Source organism: Eschrichtius robustus, chromosome 16, assembly GCF_028021215.1.
Source record: "Eschrichtius robustus isolate mEscRob2 chromosome 16, mEscRob2.pri, whole genome shotgun sequence".
In the NCBI taxonomy this organism is placed as follows: Eukaryota; Metazoa; Chordata; class Mammalia; order Artiodactyla; family Eschrichtiidae; genus Eschrichtius; species Eschrichtius robustus.
In genome coordinates, this window is record NC_090839.1 from 57809169 (window position 1) to 57829188 (window position 20020).

The window sequence follows — 20020 nt, forward strand, 5'->3', positions numbered from 1 at the left end:
CCTAAGCTTTCTAACACTCAATGCAACTGAGAGGCTCCCTAGTGAATATGTCTGGATGAGATTCCAGTGCATTTCTGCATCATGCCTAAATCCCATTATAACAAGGTTCTGGGTGACACCATGACTTAAATACAATTATTTCTGAATTCATGTCACTCTGCTGTCCATGGATCTTAAAAAGGTGTCCTCATTTCACTGATGTTTGAGCTCAGGACAGAAGTGTCAGTAGCATTGAAAGGTGGGAAGAGAAAATTCTCCAGATAAAAACCCCAAGTGTTTATTCCCGAGATCCTGCTTTCAGGATCTGAGCCAGCTGGGGGTCAGCGTTAGGCTGGTCAGTAACGATGGGGGAGGCAACAGCCCATCCAGAAGTTAAGCACGTCCTGTGTAAGAGACAAGACACTCAGCCGTTACATCATCTCATTCCCTCCGCACATGGTCCTATCAAGGAGCAATCTCATTACCCATTACCCATCACCTCCATTTTTTTTTTTCCCCAGAGGAGGAAACTTTTTTCAGAAAAGAGATGAAATTATTTGTTCAGAAATCTTCACTGTCACTGGGGTTTGAGCCCATGTGATCTAATTGCCGAGTTCAACCCTTAAGCCCTGGGCCAACAGAATAACACTGTTGTCCCCATTGAGCAAACTTGAGAAATGCAGTGAAAGAAAGGAAAGGGGGAGGGTGAGAAGTGAGGGGATAATGGAGAGTGTATGGGGTGGACAAGCCACAGGGAATAATATCTGTACTTGAAACATTCAAATAAGCGAGAGAGAGAAAGAGAGAGAACTTTTACAGGTGTAGTTCCATAAACGTAGATTTTAACTTAAAAAGGAAGGCTAAGTAGAACTAAATTGGAAAGAAAAGCCAGACTATATAAAAAATATATATTACACACACACACACACACACACACAATGTTTCTAGTCATATATGTTAAAAGAAGCTTTGATAGCTTCATTGTGATTCATTGTTTCATGAAAGGCAATTGTGTTGTGTTATTACATGAAATTAAATTTTAAAAAATATAAAGGCGTTGATACAGTTATGGTTGCTACTGTGCTGTCATCCTAATTGCCTCAATCGTTAGGCATCAAAGTTAAATCCTCAGGTGTTCCAGAGAATTCCAATCATGAGATAAAGAGATAAATGTGAGCGAGTTAACTTGAACTATTGAAATATGCTTGGTAGGGGAAGAAGCCATGAAAATATCCTTTTTTCTTCTTTAAAAATAAACACAGGTTATAACACAAATACAGTGAGTGCAGTTTGATCCCCAGCCCTACCGTCTTGATACTCTCAGTTACAGAGATTTTGTAGCTAAAAAAGGCTTGGCATTGCTTGGTCTTTCTTTGGGTTTGATGGGTCACTCTTAGGTCTTAGTGAAATAAGAGAAGCAAACTTGTAAATGAATTGCTCTGGAATTTCTGTCTGACTTATGCATTTTCTTTTATTTCATTTTTGCATTGAAAAACATTACATTTCTGTTTCCTTATAGAGTAGTGTATCAAGAGCCTGTGTATGGCAATAAATTGCTGCAGGTATGAAATCCCGGCTGGTGGAAAAACTCATCACTATTGATTGTGGGTTTGCTGTGAAATCCTACTAACAAGACAATTCCGGGGAGGGGAGATGGTCTCTAACATAGAAGGAGGAAAGACTTAACTGAATTTTCCAGTTTTGATGTGAATTCTTCTAGAAGAGAGATGCTCATCATGAAATGTTTCCCTCTCTGCTAGATTGTGTGTCAAAATGGAGGTCTGGCTTGGCTCTTCATTTCTTGGCTTAAAATGTATCTGGCTTCAATGAATATAAACTCAGTGAAAATAATTCAAGGGTTTCATTGAACCAATTGTCTGAAAAAAAATTTTTAGTAGGTTCCTGGAGTCAACTGGGATGGTTAAACCAAAAAGCCTTTTATACATCCAGCATTGAGGGTAAGCATAGCTAATATAACATCCCCTGGTTTCATTGTAGTTTCTTATAAATTTATTTCACAACTTTTGCCGTAGCTCTCAAACCTATTTCCCACTGCTGAAGCAACACCCAAATGAACGAACTTGTAGGAAGGAAACAGAAAAAAATCAACACATCCATCGAAGTGTAGCTGGCTAAGTCTCCAAATTTGGTCTAAAACCAACATTAAAACTGTCAAATAAAAGGAAAGAGGAATGTAAAACTAAGGATGATCAGTGGGAGTTTTATTACATGGCTTTCCCTGTAACCTGCAATCCTCGTTTTTGTTCAGTATTAAGTCAATTAAGAAGGTACTTTTTTTTTTTTACTGTGAGATTAATCAAGTTTTAATAAGAAATCTAATATAAAAAATGGGTACTTGGACCTAGGAGAGGACCAAATAAAATTCCTGACATCAACTTTTATTTTCACTTTCTAAGAAAACAGGACTTCTACTGCCATATTTCAAAAATAGCTGAACATATGCAGATTAAAGAGTAATGATTTATATTTATGTTTTACATTTTGCAAATGTTCTTTAAATGTCATTATAGTGAATCAATTTTATGTATATTATTAATCCACCTGTTTTAGACAAAGTGAGATCCTTCGATATTCTCAGAAAGGAAAAGCCCTACCCAATCCCTGTGTCTCCACCAATGACAAAAATTTCACCTCGCTTCCTAAGCAATTCGCCATTTGGATATTTGAACATCTTTTTCCAAAAGTATGCTCTCAAGTTTAAACGTGTGATTTCCGTTGTCGAACCACTTTGTGATGCAACGGAGAGCCACAGGGCTCATTAATAATGCTTTACAAAGTTCCACAAATGAGTATCCAGTTTCATTTCATTTCACTCAGCATCTCCCAAACCTGTTTGGTCATGAAACCTTGCCCTTCCCTGCCACTATGAATATCCCACCAAGCACAGTTTTGAAAGTGGTTCATCGGAGCATCATTAAAGGCCCTTAATTGATAACCTCCCCCAGTGGACCTTCAGAAGTCTTGCTAACAAAGGAAGTGTTTCTGACCGTGTGAGTCAGTATCTCCGATGGCCGCATCTGGTGGTGGGGGCCAGGTTGAGAGGGGAAATCCATAATGACATTTAAAATGTGTATGTTCTATAAGTTCACACTTGTGTTTTGCTGCCTAGCCTGTGAAAGTGAGTACATTTTGTGAGTAGGGAGTGTAGACCATTTTGTGTTTGTCATCCCTTTTTTACCTTTGGTTTGGTGGTGGGAAAAATCTACTTGTCAAGGATACATTTTTTTGTCCTAAGGTCTGGGAGGACCAGTTTCAATGTGAACATGGTTTGGTGACCACAAATAGAAGTGAGTGCTTCTTTTTTCAGACATTACTCCAGAACCTTGCAGAAGCTTTGGCTATGCTCAGCGAGCCGCAAAATATAGGGCAATAAAATTGATTAGAGTCACCTGTTAGAACGGCTAATTAAAGCAGTTTGTATTTTTTTGATCATTTTTCAGTGTATGAACACATATGCGGAGTTAATACACAACTCTGGTTTTCCCCTTAAATGGATTTCATACAGAAGAAAAATAGCGAACGAAGACAATGCAGTATATAGATGTGGGGACATCAAGCCATCAGTCCTTTTCTTCTTCCAATTATTACATATTTCAGGGATCACTTAGGCCTGGCCTGTCCAATACTGTAGCCACCAGCCCCATGTGGTTATGTACATTTAAATTCAAATGAACTCAACTTAAATAAATCAAAAACTCCATTTGGTGTACCAGCCACATTTCAAGGGTTCAGTAGACGTTTAGGACAAGCAGCTACCATACTGGACAGCAAAGATATAGAAGGTTTCTGATATCATCAGGTCTACTGGACAGCAAGAAGATCACTGACCAGGGTCAGAATCTCTCCACTGGTTCCACAGACTTTAGCAAACTATGACCTTGACTCATGAATCAGGAATACTTGTAAACACATTCTTAAATAACAAAGATAAGTGTCAGGACATTGACCACTTGTGCCTGTCTTGCATGAAAACACACATTTATTTTCTCTAAATGGCCAAGTCATTATGCAAACATACAGAGGATGGATCTTTCCCGAAGCTTCATAGATAAGTCCCTCTGAAGGATCCCAGGTGGACACACATCCATTTTATATTCATGCAATAAGTATCAACCTAATAGTCAGTGAAGTTTGTTTTAGGTATATTCTATTTGCACTGCCACATTTTTTCCCACTTATCAAACTTGCTACCTACTTCCATTGATGGAAAACATTGCAGAAGTTGGGGGAGTCGTACAGAGTTCAAAGAAGGTTTGCAAGCAGGACGTGGCCAGAAATCTTTACTGGGATCAAATTCACAGTCACCAAGGCATGATTGATTGACATGGCACTTGATGCAAAGAACTTTGCAATAACTTTTGTTTTCCGTTCTGGAAGTGAAAGAAAAAATAAAGCACACACTCAATCTTTCTCCATTCAGAGCTTTCAGCTGGTTGCAGCTAAGGCCTCCTAACAATCAGGAAGCCAATGCCAGCCCCTCCCTTCCTCATTAAGTTCAGGAACATACATACCTGCACACCTGTGTCTTTTATGGCTGCGTGATGAAAGCTGAAGAGATGGGCAAGCAGATGAAAAGAATGGCTCCAGAAATCTGGTGACCCCGATTTTCCCTCAGCCCATCACTCTGTATCTGGAGCTTGGTGCTGGGTGTGACAACTGCTTTGGTTTTCCATCTCCTCAGCACATTTAATGAGTTTCTCCATTCCTAATTAGAGAACATGGTGTTTGGAACACCAGGTGGTGTCTGGGTAAGACCTCTTTTTTTAACTTTCACATTGTTTTTCAAGGGAGACTTTTTTTTTTTTTTTTTAATACTGGCTCCAGATTATTGGTGATTATCTGTCAGAATGTCTGGGAGGTATCCTCTCTAGCATGATCCAGAGAAGGAACTTGATTAAGGAGAAACTAGCTTTTTGGAATTGCTGTGTAAAATGATAGCGAATTTGCTCTGAAAGTGGCTGTGATTGGCAAAGGGTAGAAATAAACGACAATAAATGACAGAACGTTTTGATAGATGCTTCTTGCAATTTTCTCATTCATCTGTTTTCTATCCTATACCTGGAGCCAAATATAATGAACTCCTTCACCCAAAACTCTACCACCAAATCCCCCCATTACACCAGTTATTTATGCTGTTAGATGCCCTCTGACATCGCAGTCTGTCCTGAATTGCCCCTTTACAGTGAGGGTGAGAACCCTTCTCCCAGAGGATTATGGGACTATGTATTCTAATTAGAACCTGAATGGTCCCTGTATTATCGGTGGATACTGGATCCTGCTTGTTAAGTGTGCTGAAATCATTCGACAGTGGTTGATGTATCGCTGTGGTCTGCTGAGCAAGGAGCTCTGTTATTTTCACAGTTTGATAATCAATGCTCCACTGAACACAGTTCCTTTAGAATATGCCCATTTGTTTGTCCTCTGCTTAATTGAACAATTGCAATTACTGGTACATACAACTAAGTGTTAATTATTTTTCTCAGACTTTTTTTCTCTCCTAATGATTTTATTTACAAATTGGAAGACTTTATATTTTCCACACCAAACAAATTCTCCATCTGAACCAGTGTGATATCTTTAGCTGAAAAGACAGAATTTTTAAGTGCTCACCATTCCTTTTTTTAATCATTACGTGACATTTAGAAAGCTGGAGACAGTCTTCTTTAACTGCTTTAGTGGTTGAACAACTACACGTGCAAGAGATGCCTAATACACTTTCAATCAAAGGGTTATCTTATTTTTTAAATAAATATCAAAGTAAGACAGCAGGGCATTAGCTTGACCAATGTTGGATTTTTAAGGAAGTAATCAAAGATTGAATAAAATGTAAGTTAATAGCTGGTAAGTAAAGGTAAAGCATACTCATTTTTGAAAATCTGGAAAGTTCAGCAAAGCATAAAAAGCATTTAAATAATTCCCCATAATCCTCCCCACCCCAAAACAATTACCATTAATTAACATGTAGGTACATCTCTTTCAAAGGGTCTCTGGGTTGTCCCTTTGGGATACGCTTACAACTGCTAACCTTTAACATCCAGCTGGGGTTGGTGGACCACCCCCCATCTTTCTGGCGTGTTTTCATACTAAGCTTTCATTAACCTCCACTTTAGTTTGTTAGAGGTGGGTAACCACTGTTCTGATGTGGTCTCACAATCAGGCGCCCTGCGTTGGCTTCCTCTGCGTTCCTAAGTCCGCTTTCTCCTTGTGTTTTAGGGTGGTTACGCTGCATATCGCTACGCCCAGCCCACCCCCGCCACTGCCGCTGCCTACAGTGACAGGTAAGGGCCTTCCTTCTCATGCTTGACATTTACCTGGAAATTAACTTAACTCGTGGGAGACGAGATTCTCGTCTGGTCTTGGTGCAAATGCGTGACTGCTGGGGAGGCAGCACCCCAAAAGTTAGGTCTCATGGTGAAGGTCAACACGGGGCCACATAGAGAGAGGATGCACAATGACGCCTAGCTCATTCTGAACACTCGCCCTCTCTGCTGAGACACAAAGGTAGTGATAACATTTTGTCCGTGCATAGTTGTTTTTCAGATCTCAATTCCTGTGACAGCACACCTTGCATGCACAAAGTATACTCCCTGTACAACCTTCTCATGGTCTTCTCTGTAAGACCCTGGTTTCATCTAACTCATAGGACAAAAACCAGGAGATGATCCTGCAGGTTTACCTCGATTTTCAGCACCCCGTTTCCCTTTTTTTCTACATCTTTGTACATCCAGGAAAGCATTCCCCGTATTGCAGTTTTTAATCCAAACCAAAGGAATGGGGGAGGTGTATCTGGCATTCATAAGGAGAGTCGTTCTTTTTGGCAATGCCCAATGACCGTTCCTACGAACAGAAGCCAACATTTATTTGTAATGCACACCACATGTTAAGACTGGCAGCGGAAGGGTTTAAGAAATGCAGAAGTCAGAATTGGATGGCGGCAGGGGTGAAGGCTGGGGGATGGAGGAGCTCTATTACGCGTTACCCAGGCTTAACAGATGACTCGGTTTCTGAAATGGCAAGCCACAGCTATTTTTGTATAAGTGCTTTGAAAAAAAAAAAAGTGTGCGTTTCCATATTGAATGCAAATCGTTGGCTCTGTTTTCTGAGGACATAAATGTGAATGTTCAGATGCTCTGCATGCACAAATGTCATGGAGGGTGCTTATTTTGGGTAATGACTCCTTTAATTTAAAAATATGTTTCATGAATAAAACAGTAATGGTACCAATTTGCATGTGTGGCTGAGGCATGCTGGGTCCCACAGGTAAGCAGGCGATGTCTTGGACTCGAGAATGGGGAGTGTCGGCAGACACTGGTTCTCCTCCCCGGCCTCTTGTGACTCAGTCCTTATCTTGGTTTGCTGTGGTATGCTTTCTCTGCAGTTCCATTCCATTTCTCACAAGATGTGTCGTTAGCTCATTGTTAACTACAGACTTCTTCTGAGGCATACTAAAGCAAAAGAAATTCCTGAACCCAAAAAGCCTCACTTTGAAAACCCCCTGCCTAAACTTGTAATAAAATGGCTCTTTGGCAAGATAGAATTGAGATCTGCTGTCTGGATGTATGCAGGTATTATTCCTGTTTTCTTATGAACAGCCATCACGAGCTCTCAAGGCTGGAGGGAGCTTCCAGAGGAACCCAAACTATTGTCAATGTGCAGCTCTAATTACCTAAACTATCCAGTTACCCAGTCATCAGTTGCCAGGATGCAAAATATGTTCTATAGAAGTTGCTGTCTTCAATACACTTTGACACTAGATTAGGGAAATTGAGAGGGTCAAAAAAGCTAATGAAAATGATGACAATCTTGAAATCCTCAAGATCATTCTACAAATGAAAAGTCTTAATGCTATTAAATTCTGCACACTGAAGATTCACAAAGTATCAATTGTAATGTGGTTCATCTACAACCCTTGATTATTTTTATGAAAATATCTCTAGATGCTAAATTCTCCAACACCCACTTTGTATATAATTATAATCATAGTAACTTTAGCCTGCTGCATAATTACAAGAATCTTAAACAGATTTATGTCTTTGGATATTTTATCTTGCTTCTCAGTATAAGTGCATCTATCCCCAAGCTGAAAAAAAGGTTAATTACAAAGATATAATTTAAATTGCTTTCTTTAATAAACCCAATCTAGACATTTGGAAAATAAAAAACAATGTTTAATACTATTCTTAGATAGAATTACTTGAGAATCTGGCCATCTCTATTTGCATTCATCTTAAAAATTAAGTTAAAATTTTGCTGCATTTGGGGGCACCATATATGCAAATGTATTTATGAAATCTGTTGTTTTAATATCATTAAGATTTCTCACTGGCAACATGTCCTACTGAAAAATTGCCCTCATTCTTGGTTTGGTAAATCTTGACTAACTCTGCAATTCCCACTTTGGTGTAATAGTTTCAGCTGAAGAAACCAACTAAATATACTCTTGTCCATATAATTGGCCTCTTGCTGTTCATTAAAGAAATTTGCACATTAGGTCTTTTTGGTTGCTGAGGCAATTGATTGCTAGCCCTACTTCACTTTATTATAAGCAAGACACTTTCCACATATGGAAATATTGCATTGAGGGAAATGCAGTAATAGGTAAATTACCAGAAAACAATCTTTAAAGTGATGTTTCTGGTTTGATTTGTAAAGTGTATTTATCAAATGGTGGTACTTCCTTTTATTTTTAGTAAGCAGGTAAAGAGAAGGAAGACCCTTTTAGAGAAGACACATATTTGGGGGAAAATGTGAAATGATCAGAATAGCTTTCGAATCAAGATTAAGATGCCAGTTATCTAGAATTATCTCGGGGCAGCTGTGTAATCATTTCTTTTTACTCAATCACAGTGTAATATCAGTAGGGAGAGACTCTTAGTTCCTACTTTCTAGAAGAAAGGCAGGATGACAAAGAGAAAAGCTTCTTAACCCAAAGAAACTCCTTCAAAATAGGAAGTAAAATCAGCAGGAATAAAGAATGTTTGGGTCACGCTCACTGGCTGTCAACTTGATCAAAACAGAAACTGCAACAAACTTTCTCTCTAATCATGAGATTCACTCTTCAGAAGTCTTGAAAGCGAAAGAAGTTTGATGTCCCCAGTCGGTAGAATTTTACCTTTTATCAGCACAAATTAAGCCCTCATCAAATTAAGGATTCAGGGGCCTTTGGAAAATCTTGAACTCCAGTAACCTCAGGACTGGCCAGAAGGTCCTTGACGGCCACCTTGCAACTCCCCACCCAACATCTTCTTGGTTAAATGATCACGTGCTGATTATCTCGGGGTACCCTGAGAGTTTCTGAATGCTGACCTCCAGAATGAAGACCATCTGGTGTGGGCAGAGATTTCCCCCAAAGAAAAAGACCTGACTGGACTAGGTAATTTTATAGTCTTATTGATGAATTGAATGACAATAGGCAAACATCTTTCCTTGGCATTTAGGAAACACTTGGTAAGCCTTTGACCTCACCTCAAATCTTCACTTCTAATTTCACTTTGATTTGTGGAAAGCCAACTGTCCGAACTCTCAAGGGAGATGGTTTTCTGAGCTTGAACCAATCAAAGCATGGCAGTGGGGCCGACGGTCATCTGGTCATTGCATGCCACTTGGTGTTGCTGATGTGTTCGTGGTATGTTCTGGATTTGACAGGTCCATCATCACAGTAGCTCAATGAATGGCTTGCTTGAATTAAGCCTGGGGACAGGCTTCTCTTTATTGATTGGCTTTCGGTTTCTTTGTGTCCACGACTTGGTCCTTGTTGCATCTTTGGGCAGCCAGACTGGGAGGCGGAGGGGGTGGTGGCGGGGGGAGATTTCCTTTTCCATGAATTATGCTACAGATATTTGGGTAAATATGTCTGATGTGTACACTGCTTTGATGAAAATGTTACCGCGCCAAAAAGGCAGACATTTGTCACGCTTGTCCTGCTTGCTAAACATTCTAACATCCCCTAACAACCAGTGCATGGAAACGGCCCTCCACATTAGGGCAGAAGGGAACTCAATTCAGACCAGCTAGAGAAGAAGGTAATAACGTAGTTCACTCCAAGATTTCACGACGATCCAGTTGCCCTGATAGTTACCCTGGGCCACTGTTTTCATATAAGACATGCATTTCCGTAAAGATCCCTGAAAGTTAGCAGCTTCTGACATACAGTAGTAGTTCTGGCCAAACAGGTGCCCCTAGACTGAGCAAAAGAGACAGCAAGCAACAGCCTTCTGTTTGTTTGTTTTATTTCCTACCCTTTTTTGTTTGTTTTTTGAGACCTTTAACTTTCATCAGCAATGTTGGACTGTACCATATGAAATTGCTACCCTTGTGTGCCCCACATGGTGCAATACTGGCAATTTCATATAGCTCAGCTTAATGGAAACCCAATTAAAATGCCATAATATCAATTATCTTGCTCTCTGCACTTGAAATATATATATGTATGGTCATACATATATATGTGTGTGTTGTGTATATATATTATTCATATACATATGTGGAAAATATATGTATACACAACACACACACACACACACACACACACACACACACACTTCTGCCTTAGGACCTCATGGAGGACTCATAACAGTATCTAGGTAAATCTTAATACAAGGAGGTCAGGACTTGTCAAGTTCAGCCAGTCACAAGCCCCATGCTAGAACATCTTTAAATGTGATACTCACAACCTATGAATAAAAGGTTCTATCTCAGAGATAAATAGATTAGTCGTTCTTTCTTAAAACTCAATAGGAATAAGTAGTCATGTCTTTGGGGTCATGGAGAGGTTGATCTGTAGATCAACTATTTAAAATTATATGGGTGGTAGGGATGGATGGATACATACATGCATAGATGGGTGGATGGATAGATGGATAGAAAGGTATATAGGTGATAGATAAATAGATACATAGGTGGTTAGGTGGATGAATGGAAAGAAAGGGAGAAGAGAGAAGAAGAAAGGAAGGGAGGGAAGGAGGGAGGGAGGGAGGAAGAATGGAAGAAAAAGAAAAGAGAGAGAGAAGGTGAGCGAGAGAGAGAGAAAAGAAGGAAGGAAAGAAAGAAAGAAGGAAGGAAGTATGGACAGATAGGAAAAAACTATCTCTATGCTCTTACAATATTTCATCATAAGCTAAACTACAGGACGTAGAACTAAATCCTTACGTACAATCTTAGTTTGATCTAAACTGAAAAGCTAAAGGGGTTTGAGTTGATTTCCATTTATGTGGGTACTCCCTCTCTATTTTAGGACTTTTTGTGTCCTGGGTTTAGATTAAATAATAGAGGAATGCCGTCATTAAAATAAGGCTAATAATTGCATTTAAAACGATACACCATTTTATGTGGAGTCCTTACCAAATCATACAGACTAAAAACTAAAGGGTTGCCAGCCTATAAAGCATATGAGCACCCTGAATGGAAAATTTAATTTACCATTTAAGGGTTTTTTTGGTAGAAATGTTAATTTTTAAAATACTGTTATACTTTAGGGACTTAACAATTTGACTTTTTCTTGCTGTGGAGTAGAATATAGAAAGCTTCATCTATGGATAATGTGGATCCCTTAATGAGGGTAGACCATGCAAAGCAGAGAAAGGCGGGAAGTTTCATTGTTTTCCCCATTCCTCTTATGTGAACCAAGTTAGGTAAGGGTTGAAACTGTTTCTGATTAAAAAGCAGTCACAAGCCCCTGCACCCATTCTTTGTAGATGTGTGCAAGGAGGAATTTCAAGATCTTATCCTAGTGCTTTGTGTGAAGCACTAGCTCCTTTGGCCAGCTCAAGACCTGATGACATTTACTGGTTTACCAGGACAGGAGAAGAACACGGACAATGTAATATGGCAGTCAACTCCCTTGTATGGGGAATGGCCAGGCTTTACCCATGCTTCTTTCGCATATGCTGTGAAAAATAGCTTTTCTTGTATGAAATGATGACAACAGCTTTGCTTTCTTCTTTTTTTATCCAGTTTTGTTTTTAATGTTCTTCCTTGGCAAAGTAAAAGTTGGCAGCTCTACGATAGACTCCTTATTATATTTTATTTACATTTTCAATCTTTTCTGAGAAATCCACGGGTGAAAAAATAGAGTGAGAGCATTCTAAAGCTTGGTGATGCCAAGAATAGTATTCTCAGATGAACGAGAAACTGAGGGCTTAGTTCATGAGGGGATAGATCTGCAGTTAAGACAAGGATTCAGGGTCAGAAGGAAGCTATTTTGGACTCACATTCTAACCTGTTGAGTTAAAACATGGCAGCAATAGTTACCCCGCTATCTTTTATTGATAGTGCCCTGTTGAAGTTGTTCTTGATTTTAGCTTTTAATCTTTTCCACTGTTTTCACTCATCCTGATGAGCTCTTCTGGGTTCTGCAATTAAAAAAAGAAAATGATGCTCTGTGAACTTGTAATAGTAATGAGTCACTAATGCCTTTATTTATATCCTTCTGTACCCCAGTGCCCAGAAAAGCACATCCAGTCTTTAAAATTAGAACACCAGGTTGAAATATATATTCATACATAGTATTGTATATAATATTTTCTTATTTTTATTTATATTCTTATTCTTCTTTTTGGTTTAAAGTTTACTTTCTTAACTGATTCTTTTTTTTTTTTTTTTTTTTGGTGATTCAGCATCCCCTCAGGAAGAGAAAGGGAAGCTAATTATTCTAGACAGCTTTAAGGTAACAAGAAAGAAACAGGAATTGCCTGTGAGTTTCCTGTTACAAGGCACACATACTACATGAAAATAAATTTCTTCAATAAAACTTGCCATATATATGAGAATGCTCTTATGAAAATGTTCATTAGGTGGAAATAGAGGACTTCGGTACTTGCACTATTTCCTAAGACTTCTTGAAGTTTAATACAGTAACTGAGCAAACTTTGATTCAAATCATCTCTCTGTGATAACGATAACAATAATTATGATAATAGCAATAATAACAATGGCTGTGTATGGAGTCCATACTATGTGATAGCACTAAGTGTTCTAAGTGCTTTACAAAGACAGTCACTGAACTGTCGCACTAAATATTAAATTGACCGCCATGGTACAGATGGGGAAGACGAGCCTGGGGAAGGGTGAAGTAGATGTTCAGCTCAGCTTGAGAGCTGAAGTCTATGCCCTTAATCCCCAGGCTCTATTGCATCTTAGTGGAGCAACCTGGAGAAGTCATTTCTTTGCCCTCCGTCACCTCATCTGTGGTGGGTATATTGATTCCGTCTCACAGAGTGGTATGGAAGTTTTGAGACACTGCCTGTGAAATATTCAGTGCATCAAAGGCAGTATATAAAATATTCTTGTTTTCATTTTCATGTTTATATTTTCATAGTCATAAATTCCAATTTTTCATATTCTATTTCATATTCCCATAACATAGTCCATTAAGAGCTTTAAATCTGGGTAGCAACAGTGAGCTTGGAGGAAACCAAAAATATCTAGGTTATTTCAGTTCCACCTGAATCTCTATAATCCAGGGGTTTGAATCTGTTGTTTCTTTAACTGATTCCAGAGTCAAGCAAAGTTTCGGGAGGATAATGACCAAATATACTCAACTGATTATGATGTAGACAAGACTTTTAAAATATAGTAGGTAGGATTATATGCAACTCTAATCCTTTTTAATCCACTGAGTTCCAAGAATAATTTATGTTTGTTTTGTTTTGCATTTTTTTAATGGAAAAACATGCTTTTTTTTTTGGCTACGTAAGCCCCCCCCCACAATTGATCAGTCCTCCAACGTTTAGATTTTGATATGTCAGGTTTTCTTAAAGTGAGCAGTCTTAAATGATGTTTCCTGCCACTTTTTTAAATCTTTTCACCACGTAGATTTCTGTTTTGAAGTTAATTTTTTCAGTAGTGTCTCTAGTGTGCCAGGTACTATGTAAAACATTGGAACAAATGACCTGATCAGGCAAGCAGTATAGTTAGGGCACCCATATGATGATCATTTAAAATGGATCATTTTAAATGGGACATTGAAATGATCGTTTAAAATGGGACGATGTAACAGAGAAGGGATGCACTGGTAGTAATGACTCCAGGACAGCAGGCTTCAACTAGGACTGTCGTAAGACAAGAAGAACATGTGTGGTCATCCTAAGTGGTCATCCTAACCAGTGTGTGGATAGGAGAAGCAGGTCCAGGCAGGGTGATGTACACTCTGGGAAATCCCACTATTGGGCTTCAAGTCCAATGTCTGTCGGTCCAGGTCCTGGACTGTTTCTACCTCCTTATGCTGTTGTTACAAAGTCAGGGCAAAGGCACATTTGCAGCTTCAAATAGTCATACCTAAGACACAACTTGATAACTTAATGATTACAAAGAGAATGGAATTTCATGCTCTCATTTATTTATTTTTCCCTATGGATCAATAGCTCTGATTGAACATTCACCAAACAAATTACGACAACTAAGATAATTATATTTTCTGCCAACGTGCTCTGCAGGTTGATGCTGATTCCATCTGGTAACGATTGAGATGGCTCAGAGATAGTGAAGGAGGGAATGTAGAGCTCTTGCTGGTAGCATCAGTGTGATTTTGGGAACTTGTGTTTATGGACACAAAGCTCTCAGTGATGAAAAGTAATATGGCTGTTACTGATCAGTGTGTTTCCCGAGTTTCTCTTCTTTTTAATTTACAGACAGGTACACACACGCGCGCGCACACGTTAAATGAAAAAGTGCTCGAGTTTTTGTTTCAAGAACTATTTGCCTTTGGTCCATAATCTTAACGGCTTCTTAACAACTGTTAGGCACTGCCAGATGAATATATAATTTAATTGAAGCAGTTAAAAAAAGAAGCAAGCCTGTAAGAGTCAACAGACTGGACCAAGAAGGAGTTGGGGAGATATTAAAGGAAATTCCAAACCCAATAGACCATAGCTGTCACAGCCATTTGGGTAGACACGTTTGCCAGTGACAAGACAAGATATAACAACTCCTTTGGTCATATCATGGCCTAATTACATACTTTTCGGGTTGCAGATCATTGACTTGATAGGCCACAAAAAGGCAAATAAAACCTATCTTTTCAGTAGCGCCATCAGGGTCCTTCAGCTGTGAAAGGTTTAGAAGCAGGTGAGAAAGCCCAGTGCTTTCTAGAGGCTGGTCAGAAACCTCTGATGAGGACCTGTACACAGAAGCCTCTTGGTGAGCCATTTCTGTTGCAAATAAAGAACCTTCCTCGTAGAAGACAGTATTCCAGTCAAGTAGAAGGGAATATACGCAGAGCAGATAGACTCGGAACTGATGAAGCATTCGTGAATGTGACAAAAATCAAACCTGCTCCACTTCGCCTTTTATTTTTTTGGCCACTATCAGATATGCTAGAAAATCTATCTTCGGGGGTAAGAGGGAACTTTTCACTTAAAAATTTCTAGTATTTCTTTTAACGTTATCAAAGCAAGTTCTGACTTTTGTACCTATGAAGAGAACTTTGAATTCTTTTCCAGAAGAACTGACTTCTATTTAAATGTGGCCTCTCTTTTATTTTCATATTTGTGTGTAATACATGCCTGTGAACAGTCAGTGGACAGAAATAAATGACTTCTCATGGTTTTCTCCCTGATGTGAATCACAGTGATTTATTCTTCTGGAATTAGATGATTGTCCTCCAAATCATAGTGCATTTCATCTTGAATTTCCATACGAAACATTTAGAGTAGGACCGCTATCAGAATTCAGGGGGATGGTAGTCGGATAGGTAAGAGCTTGAGGAGGAACTAACTTGTCCATGTTGTCATTGTTTCCAGCCTTATTCTTACTACATTATGATGTGTGAATGTTCAGATATGATCACTAGATTGTGGGGAGATGAGACAGAATCAAAGCCAAACACCCTTTTCCCTTAATTATCTTAATCACTTAGATTGAAATGTGTTGGCCTGAGAGTCTAGACATACATCACACATCTGATAACCTGGAACAGTGGTTCCCACTGCTTTTGCAGCCGTGGAATCTCTTTAAAAAGAAGACTAGGATTGCTGGATGCTTCTAGCATCCTTTTAATCCCTATCTCCTTTCATGGTCCAATTTTGTAATTTGAAATTTGATTGCATTAAAAGATTGAGGGACTTCTTCCCCCCTGCCATTTCTATATTGTTAGAGGGTTTGTGGACCACTTCTAGTAACTAGAATAGGAGCCCAGCTTATGGGGGGTGGGGACACTTGAAAAATGTCTCCTGGAAAATATTAGCTCCGCAGCTTTCCCAGAATGACAGTTTCTCTGCTGTTCTTTTCATGGTTTATTCAATATCTGTCTCGAACTAAAACAAACAACAGGAAAAGAAGCGCTTACCTTATTCTGTTCTAAAATTTCAAGATTGAAGTGGTTCATCTTGAGGGTCCTTAGAGCCTTACTCTGCAAAGCATTGTTCCCAGACCAACCAAATTGGCCTCATCAGGAACTTGTGAGAAATGCAGAATCTCAAGCCCCACCTGAACCAGAATCTGTACTTTCAAGATCCCGGGGTGATTTGTGAGAAGCACCATTCTCAAGATGCTTCAATTCTACCCCAACAGGCAGTAAATAATGTTCACTCTGAGTTCTCCTTCCACAAATCTTCCACATGTAAGAGAGTTTGTCATTGTAACTCGTTGCTTTGTAGACGTCTCCTCTCTGCTCTCTCCCTTCCTAAAGGAGAAAGTAAGAGCTGTCCATGGTTGTGCATCCCTCACAATCCATTCTGTTGTGACTTCCTTCCTCAACTAGTTTAGGGCCACAAATAATCATTTTCTTATTCCAAAGATCCAAGAATAATGAAAGTGATTCCATGCTAATATCTCCTCATTGGTGGTGTAATACTGTAAACTCACACTGTTGTAAAACGTACCCTGGAAAAGTCACATCTGATTTCTCTTACCTTTATGGAGCCTCCATTTTGTCATCTGCTAAAGGGAGAGCATAACACCAGTTAGAATCAGAAAGAGATGAAGGTGAACATTGCTTTATAAACTGAAAGAGGTGGTGAAAAAGCATGGCGTTATCAATAACTCAGTTGATCATTGACAGATTTTTTTAGGGTGTATATGGTTATTTGAAAGCATTGGATGTATACAGGCAAAAGCAAGCAAATTAAATTAAATCTATCTAAAAGTGCAAATCATTTTTAGATGAGGCAATCTTCAGGACCCACCATAACACTAACATTCTGGGAACCTGTGCCTTCCTCAACTTGTCATTGGCCTGATCAAGATGTAAAGCAGGGTCTTTCATACTCATTGTATCTATTCTTTGACTGGTGCATGCGTTGGCAAATCTTTGCTTATTCACCAACAGACTGTGATCGGAGATTTACATATAGAGACTGAATCTCAGTAAGTTACTTACTGCACGAGGTAGTACAGGCAGGCTAATTGACTCTCAACTGCCTCATCTTTAAAGTGGGGCTGATGAATCATGCCTGCCTCCATGGGTTGTTGTGAGAATTAATTGAGGTCATGAAGAAAGAGCTCCTTGAATAGCACTGATGCTGAGTAGCCCTCAGGATATTATTATCATCGTCATCACCCTCAACATCGTCATCCTCCTTATTTTTATTATCAGCAGCATCACTAAACTGTAGGCATATTTTGTTTCGTTCTTGGCCCAAAAAATATTGAAGGAAGAAGCAACTGGGAACCATGAGATCAAACAGCCTGTCCTTCTGTTCATCTTTCTCCTGGATTATTGCTTCTCTTTTCTGTCCAAGGAGGAAGGAGCTCAGGCTGTCAGGGATGCATCAGCTTCTTAGGAAAAACAACCAGTTCTCCCAGTGTAAACCCAGCCCCCAAATCAACATGGCTTTAGATTTAAAGGGTTAAAAAAAGTCAAACTAAATCTGCCAATGCTGCCCTTTTCCCATTGTGCTTGGTGAGAAGTCCAATACTGTGGCGGAGGTGGGTTATTGGAACCCCAGGGAACTTTCTACCATCAGCTCACTTCATTTTGCACATAACTCCTAAGTGGACCCAGACCTTCTCAGTGTGGCCTCTCCACCCTCCAGAGCCTCAGCCTGGACACCCACTGCTCTTCCTGAGCCTCCAGAAGCTCGGGGACCCCCTCAGCCATATGAGGGCTGCTTCCCCTAGAGAACACGTATGCTGTTCAGAGAACTTGCCAGACCCATTTCCACCCTGTGATAGGCACCATTTCACATGAGAAGCTCCTTCTGGCCCAACCAAAGCTGAGGTGGGATTTTGCCTTCCTTGGAGGCTCCAGCCCACCTGTAAAATGACCTATAACCTCGAAAGGCTCTTAACTATCTCCCACTTGCCCTAAAATCCCAGAAGCCCAGGACTTAACAACACAAACAGCAGGTCTCTTTATGGGGAGAGAGAGGCCTATATTTTTCATGAGTCCACGCAGCCAGAAAAATACATGATGTTTTCCCCCCAAATAAAGTGCTTTCCCATTCATGTTCTCATTAATCTGCACAAAACAAACAAAAATCTAAGAGGGGTAGGTGCTATTTTTGTTCCCATTTTCCAGATGAGGAAACTGAGGCCCAGAAAGGTGAAATGATTTTTCTATTGGAACACAGCTTGTATGTGACCAGGCCCAGCTTCCAGACTCACAGTTAGTTCTCTTTCACTTTAGCCGAGAAAGCGGTACAGTGGGAACCGGGGAGATTATTAAATGTTGGAGATACTAAAATTACAGAAGTGGACTCTCCCCAAGGTCTCCAGGAAATGGAGATGCCCTTGCATTTGAATCTCTAAAACTCAGAGATTTTGGATGGAATATTCACACTGGGGACAGATCCACAGCACTTAACTCCTTTTGCACTTAAACTTCTTTATGTGTGCAGTGTTAGCAGTAGGAACTGGGGCTCAATAAAATAGTTTTGAATGGGTGTTAATGCAGTCCCCTTTTAAAATAAAAAAATACCAGGACAGACCCTTTCAGAGGAGTCTATAGTCAAACTGTTTATTCGCTTGCTTGTTTGTTTGTTTATACCTCACCTCAATTCTACAATTGGCCATGGCCTCTTGAAGTACATATGATACAATACTAAATATATATATATATACACACACACACACACACACACACACACACATACACACATAAATATATATATATATAAATTACAACAGGGCAGGGAAATATATGAATCTGAATGGGATTTGTACTGTTCTAGAGTTTTAGAACTGAGTCAGGGCGAGAGAGGTAAAATACTGATCACAAGCAAATCGGTCTCCCTTTCAAGGTGATAAAACTGAAATATAATTAGATTATGAGCTTCGAGATAGCCAAGCCCAGTATAGATATTCCTCAGTGATTTACATGCCATGAGCATGGCATCAAATCCCTTAAGCTTAGCTGGGTGCCCGGCACGTTGTAAGCCCTCATTAACCATCTGAGAAGTGAATGAACAACACCAGTAAACAATTTAGCAAAGGCACCAAATAGAATTTTAATAGGAGCACCTTTTTTCTGCATGTTATATTTAACTGTTCAGGAAATACTCATGGCTAGATTCCCCGTGATGGAGATCAACACTAGTGCAATTTAATTAAAAACAAAACAAAACAAAAAAACCAGAAGACACAACTCTTATTTCCTGCAAAGTCAGGGCACATATGTTCAGAGAATATTTGTACAGTGAGAAATTAGTTCTCAGTGCTGGCAGACATGTTAGAATCACCTGAGTGGCTTTTCAGGCATACCTGTGTCTGGGTACCACTCTCAAAGATTCTGTACTTTAATGATCGGGCCTGGTAATTGGTATGTTATATTTTTAAAAATGGCCTGGTGATTGGTATTTTATATTTTAAAAAATCTTAGCTGATTGTAATGGGCAGTCAGGTTTGAGAACCTCTGTCTTATAACTAATAGATGCCCCGGAGACTACAGATAGAATTAAATTGACTTTGTCCCACTGCCATCTTGGGGCTGCCATCTGCCAGACCAGAAGACCCACTTCTCAGGCTGTAGGGGTTTTTTAGTAGATAGGCTTGGAGGGTTTTAATCACATATCAGTGTATGTGTGTGTGTGTGTGTGTGTGTGTGTGTGTGTGTGTGTGTGTGTTAGATTGAATATTCCTAGCATTG

At 39.5% G+C, this 20020-nt stretch overlaps 1 protein-coding gene across 7 annotated transcripts in view; it reads left to right on the top strand.

The window, feature by feature from the left end:
• The window catches only part of RBFOX1 (RNA binding fox-1 homolog 1), a 1862366-nt gene that overhangs the window by 1821927 nt on the left and 20419 nt on the right, over nt 1–20020 (top strand). For 4 of the 7 annotated variants that reach the window (XM_068565272.1, XM_068565268.1, XM_068565269.1 and 1 more), the window contains one exon: nt 6214–6278. In XM_068565272.1, coding sequence (XP_068421373.1) covers nt 6214–6278 — 65 coding nt within the window. Of the gene's footprint in view, nt 1–1498; nt 1542–6213; nt 6279–20020 lie in introns of all 7 variants that reach the window. The other 3 variants (XM_068565270.1, XM_068565267.1, XM_068565271.1) reach the window with 1 other exon arrangement.